We start from the raw sequence: 6,312 nt of genomic DNA, 5'->3' as shown, positions 1-6,312 counted from the left end.
AATTCTCCTATGTTTTGTCCCCTGAGCCAATGCAATTTACAATATTTTATCCTCCACTATGTATTTGCATTTTAATTAAAAGGCCTTCAGTGAGCCAAACACTGATAGCAAAAAATATGTGTGAATCAGCGTTGAAATATGGCAGAAACATTGAATCCATGTTGAAGCCATGTCCACGACAAACAGGATACCTCGATTCAACATTGATTACACATTGGCATTAGAATTGGATGATTAATTGATGGTTGATCCACCATAAATCGTTGACCTTAACCAAAAATCAACCTTTTTGACCATAATTCAACATTGATTTAACATCTTTTGCTATCTGGGAAGCCTTTAACACAAATAAAGCATGTGGTTTGGCTTTGGTTGCAGTGAAGTCTACCTGTGAATCAAATCTGCATCTTTATAAGGAGCCAAAAACCCTATAATTGCAGCATTGAATAAGACGCCATTGACATGAATGGCGCCCAATGATGACAGCGAGCAGGTTAGAGGGACTCTGCACACGCTGCAGAGGCCTCTGATCATAAAACCCCTTGTGGGCTGCTCTGTCCATGCCGTAATGATTGCTTATGCAAAGCACCTCACTATAAAAATGTTGCAATATCTATCTCTGACACAGCATGTGTGTGTGTCAAAGTATCCTGTGGGAGTTGATTTTTTTTTCTTTTTATCAGTAACCTTGCTAAACATGATCTGGTCAAAGTGCACTGCGTCGAACCGCAGAAAGCCGTGTGTGCTCATCCATTCAAATTAGCCTCGGGATAAGCTCTGAGAAGGTAAAGTATTGTGTTTTATACTCTGCAGAACGACCACAAATGCAGTTTTATGTTTTTATAATGACGCGTCGCCAGAAGAGTTTTGTGGTCCTACTGGAACAACTGATTACATTTTTATTTGTGAGCAAATTAATCACTTAGTCCGAGCTTGCCCGTGCGCTTGTTTATAAGCGAGTCATTTGATCAGGCTGCTGAATACCAAACAAGTTTTTAAGTGTCTTTCATCCCCGAAGGAAGATTACGGGAACAAGCGAGAGCTACTGATAATCAAAACAATCTGTTCTTCCTCATAAAGACATCTATGGTCATTTTTACTAGCTCGGATTAATTGCTACAGGCATAAAACATATTATTTAAGTATCCATGAACTTTATTGAATGTTAGCAAAGTGTAAAATGTTATTGACTGCTGAAAACTGACGGTCTGGCCTGCAGATTCCAAGGATGACTAAAGAAAAAACTCCACTGAAGGAGTTTTTAGAGGCGTCAAGTGTTCTGCAATGGGTGCTAAGCTTTCTCTTCCTAGGTAAGATCCCGTCATGTGTTTATCTTGTAACTCTTCAGTGCATCTGACAAAAAAACACGGCATTATTAAGTCTGTCTGAGCTCTTTCTTGTATCCCCGACTCTGAACTCATCCACCTGCAGGAGTGGCCTGCATGATCTTGATGGTGTATCTTATGTTTACCTCTCTGTGGCCGCTGCCCACTCTGTACTTCGTGTGGCTGGTGTTGGACTGGCAAACCCCTGAGAAAGGTAAAGGAAATTAATCAGTTTAGCGTTCCATAAATGAAGGAATCATTCAAAGTTTATAGACCAGACAAAAGAACGCCACCCTGTGCAGTTGGGATGCTTTTTTTTTTTCTTAATGCTGCAAAAAGGTTATGAAGGGTTGGAGGTTGACGGGTGAGCCCCAAAAACCCTCTGCTGTCTGCTTAAAACAGATGCCAATGACTAAAACTGAACTGAAACAACATGAGAGCTTCTACAGAACAAAGCGGGGAAATTAAAGTGAACATTTCTAAAGATGCTTCGTGCTTTACAGGGGAACGTTATGCTTTCAGCCTTATTTCAAGTTTATTGTCAAATTAAGATTTTTGTGTACAAACCGCAAACATAAATGAGTAAAAACTGCAGTTTTGTTGCTTTTCAAAGATCTGTTTCATGTTTTCAAGCCAGTCTATGTAGCAGTACCACGTGTGACCAGATGGGGGCAGATACTGCTGTGTTGACTAAAAAGCCACACACAATACAGTGCAAATGCGTGGGGACAGTCCGGCATGGTCTTTGGACACCACTGGAGATGCGCTTCGTTGTCTGTAGCGCCTGGTGAAATGCTGCCCCCACGTGATCAAGAGTGGTATTGCAATTTAGAGTAGCTTTCAATCAAGGACACAAAATTTGGATTCCTAGGTTTTTAAACGCTTAAATCTACCCACACTTCTTACCTTAATGAGCCATTTGGCAACCGTGGGACATCACCGAATACTTGTAGCATCATCAGTTGAACACCAGGCTGGGGCGTCCCTGTGGGCGATGCAATATTTGAGAACAAGTGGAAAATATTAAAGCATGTGACCAGTTCCCAGTTTTAGCACTTAACGTGTGTATTGACTGTTTATCTTATTGTCTCAATGTTATTAACAATGTTAATAACTAACTGTTATTAACTAAGTTTGCAATAGCGATGGAAGTTGTGGATGATTTTTTTTCGTGTTTGTAACAAATGTGCCAAAAGCAATAAACTTTGATATACAACCTTGATAGTGATAGTCCACTTGGACACTTGATCTCACTCAGTGTCTTGAATGTCTCCATCAGGGGGCAGGAAAACTAGATTTGTGAGGACGTGGAGGGTATGGGAACACTTCCGAGACTTCTTCCCAGTTAAAGTAAGTCTATACCTTTCACCTTTTGTCTTTTTTTTTATATATAGACTTGACATTTTCTTTAATGAAAATGGTTAATTAATTAATTAAAAAATTTAAATAATAAAAAAAACCTTTGTGTAAAGAAACCAACTACCTTGCCTGCAGTTAATTGAGAGTGATTCCAGTTGTTTCAACATCCTTCATCAGTCTTGGAAAACGCAGAAAATAATAACAACAACATTCCAGTCCGGGTATTATCTGCGATCCCTCATCAAGGCAGATATGGCAATATATCTCTGACATAAAAGTCGTTGTAATGAGCATTTTATTTCGGAGGCCGTTAATCAGAAGCCTTTCATTACCTCCCCCTGTCAGGGTCTAATCAGCATCTGCTGTCAGATAACGTGCAGTGAGAGAGGGCTCGTCTCATTATACACAGCAGATGCTGATCATTACCCCCCCCCCCTCTGGTTTAGCTGGTGAAGACGGTGGAGCTGGACCCAAACCGGAACTACGTCCTGGGCAGCCACCCTCACGGCATCATGTGCATGGGGGCCTTCGCCTGCTTCAGCACCGACAGCTGCGGCTTCAGCGACACGTTTCCCGGGATGCGAGTCACGCTGGCCATCCTGGCCGGCCTCTTCAAGATCCCCATCTTCAGGGAATACTTACTGTGCGGAGGTATCTGTCACCTGTCCGGCAGGGAAACGGTCTGGATCTGAAGACTAGTGACTAGATCCATACCACCGATTTCTTTTCCGATCCGATATCAAGTAGAATTCAGGCTGGTATCGGCGATACCGATACATTGTCCAGATAAACCTAATGTGCCCGGTAAATCTAAAAAAATTGGTGTATTTTAGATAGTTTGTGAATACAAGACATCAGAGTCACTTATTTAGCTACCATATTTGTTTTAAAGTCAGAGGTAACTGAGGTAACAGAGCTGTTACAATAACAGAAAAACTAGTGTTTGAAAAAGTTGTTTCCATAGCTAAAAAAAGATCCTAAGTAAAATAATAAAACCATTAAAATAAATAATAGAATCATTAAAAAAAAAAAAAAGAACTTTAAAAACTCTAAAAATGAAAATGAAAAAAGTAGTACCAGCAGCGAGTCATTTAGATATAAATCTGAATAGTTTAGTTACTTTCCACCATATTCCTGTAATGATATGAGGTAGCGGCTTCGTCACAAATACAGCCGAGCTGTTACAACATCAGAAAAACCAGTGTTGAGTGTTTGAATAAGAGGTTTCGATCACTAAAAAAAGATCCCAAGTAAAATAATAAAACCATTAAAATAAACAAAAGAATAATAAACAAAAATAGGAACTACTATAAAAATTAAAAGTAGTTCCTACCAGCAGTGTCATTTAGACAAAGTCTGAATAGTTTAGTTACTTTCCACCGTATTCCTGTTAATGATATACATGACCACAAATGACTGAAGTATTAAACGTATCGATAATTTAGTTTGAGAATCGATTTTAGAGCATACAGATCTGGTATTGGAAGTATCGATATTTCAGTATTGATCCACACATCACTACTGAAGACCATCTGCCACTGCGCCAGCACCTTATTGATGACGCTATAATCACCACATGTAAGAATAATTTAACTTTGTTGGATAAGGAATATAAATATTGATGCCAGGACCACTTAGTAATATTATTACATAAAAACACAATAAATATTCACTGGGGAAAAGATTTGAACCAACAAGACAGATCCAGAGGGGCAATAACCTCTTAAATGTTCTGCATGTTTCCTTTAAAAAAGGGTTGCTGTGGTTTGTTTTTCTGCTCTTCAACAACATTGGTGTGGGTCAGCTGACGCACTAATGCTCTTACTTGGTGTGCGTGAGCAGGCATTTGTCCAGTCAGCAAGCCGAGCCTCGTCCACCTCCTGTCCAAGAGCGGCAGCGGCAATGCGGTGGTGATCGTGGTAGGGGGCGCTAAGGAGTCCCTGGCCTCCTCCCCCGGAGTCCACACGGTGGTCATGAAGCACAGGAAGGGCTTCGTCAGGGTGGCCCTCGAGTTTGGGTAAGAGACAACTGAGAAATAGAAATAAATCAAATACATCCCCACGGTTGCCGTTGCTGCTATGTGATTTTTGATTTAATTTGAAGATTTGATTTCGAACATGCCTGTTAAAAAAAAAAAAATACAAACATATATATATATATATTTTGGATAGACATTACATATAACAAACATATATACATATACATACATACATACATATATATATACACATACATACATATATACACATACATACATACACATATATATATATATATATATATATATATATATATATATATATATATATATATATTACATATAACAAGACGAGTTTCAATAAGCTTACTTATAAAACACCTATCCCTACTTTAATAACTGTTCTATACAGTGATATAATACTCAATTATATGTAGTCAAAATCAGAACAAATCAAAGCAAACAAAAGAAAAGAAAACAAACGCCCAGCATTTAGTTGTGCATACTATGTATGTATGTAAAAATAGAAGTAATTATAATGCATAGTATTACATTATCATTACTTTACTATAATAGTACAATATAATAGAGAATAGACAGCAATGGTATGATATACTTGAATATACTTGAATAACTATATAAGAGTAGATATGCTATACATACACTGGTTCATAGATTTACCTCCAATTATATACATAAAAATTACTATAAATGTATTCATCGACATAACTATAACTATAAATCAATATATATTAAGAGTTATAGATATACAAATACTGTACGTATAATACAACTCAATATATCCATATACATACCTACATATAACATGTCTATATCTGATCATCTCCCACAGAGCTGATCTGGTGCCCGTTTACACTTTCGGGGAGAATGAACTGTTCAGGCAGTTGATCTTCTCGGAGGGCAGTCTGGGTCGCAGGCTGCAGGACCTGTTCAAAAAGGTCATGGGCTTCGCCCCGTGTCTCTTTGTGGGGGAGCGATTCGGATTCCTCCCCTACAAGACGGCGGTCACGACTGTCGGTGAGGATTTCACGATTCCTTAAAAAGAAAAACACTAAAACACAGAGCCCCTGTTCATGTCATCTGCTCAACTGCTTGCAGTGGGGAGCCCGGTGTCGGTGAGGAAGTGCTCCAGCCCGACGGAGGACGAGGTCGACCACTACCACAGACTCTACATGGAGGCCTTGACCACATTATTCCACCAACACAAAGTCAGCTGTGGGCTTTCGGAAAGCCACCAGCTGAGGATCATTTAGACGCTCCTCTTTAACGTCAACGCCATTGATGTTTGGACTTTATGTTCAAAAGTGACTTCATATGGTTCCATGTATGTACCAACGAACAAACATCCTCTCATCAGGAGAACGCGATGACGAGGAGAGAACATTTTTGAGAAGTCATCACTGCTGCAGTGTTATATTGTTTCACCCCCAGTGTGTAAAGTATTATTGCTTTGTCTCTGATGAAAATGGCCACAAACGCTCCTGCAGAATCTAATCTGAAGTGTTTAATTAACAATAAGTATTGAAGAACATTTCCTACACCTGCTTCCCACATTTTTCTTTCTATGCTTTAGAGACTAAAGTCTGTTGTTTCTCAAACAGCTTAACCAAATCTTGATTAAGCTATAGG

At 39.1% G+C, this 6,312-nt stretch overlaps 1 protein-coding gene across 1 annotated transcript; it reads left to right on the top strand.

Moving 5' to 3' along the window:
• The first annotated feature begins 653 nt into the window (after window positions 1–653).
• mogat3b (monoacylglycerol O-acyltransferase 3b) lies at window positions 654–6,225 on the top strand. Its single transcript, XM_061739851.1, has 8 exons — window positions 654–785; window positions 1,220–1,310; window positions 1,432–1,539; window positions 2,605–2,675; window positions 3,131–3,335; window positions 4,527–4,701; window positions 5,516–5,700; window positions 5,782–6,225. The coding sequence occupies exons 2-8, from the start codon at window positions 1,229–1,231 to the stop codon at window positions 5,934–5,936; spliced, it is 981 nt and encodes a 326-aa protein (XP_061595835.1). The 5' UTR covers window positions 654–785; window positions 1,220–1,228; the 3' UTR covers window positions 5,937–6,225.
• The last annotated feature ends 87 nt before the right edge of the window (window positions 6,226–6,312 follow it).

Source organism: Cololabis saira, chromosome 14 (assembly GCF_033807715.1).
Source record: "Cololabis saira isolate AMF1-May2022 chromosome 14, fColSai1.1, whole genome shotgun sequence".
NCBI classification, from domain to species: domain Eukaryota; kingdom Metazoa; phylum Chordata; class Actinopteri; order Beloniformes; family Belonidae; genus Cololabis; species Cololabis saira.
The sequence above is the reverse complement of the archived record's forward strand: the minus strand, read 5'-3'. Positions and strand labels throughout refer to the sequence as shown.

What these genes read in the sequence shown, in the direction of transcription:
- mogat3b (XM_061739851.1), top strand. Translation starts at nt 1,229, where the DNA reads ATGACTAAAGAAAAAACTCCACTGAAGGAGTTTTTAGAGGCGTCAAGT. An exon ending in GAGACTTCTTCCCAGTTAAA is followed by an intron (nt 2,676 to 3,130) that starts GTAAGTCTATAC and finishes CCTCTGGTTTAG; the next exon opens with CTGGTGAAGACGGTGGAGCT. An exon ending in GACGGCGGTCACGACTGTCG is followed by an intron (nt 5,701 to 5,781) that starts GTGAGGATTTCA and finishes AACTGCTTGCAG; the next exon opens with TGGGGAGCCCGGTGTCGGTG.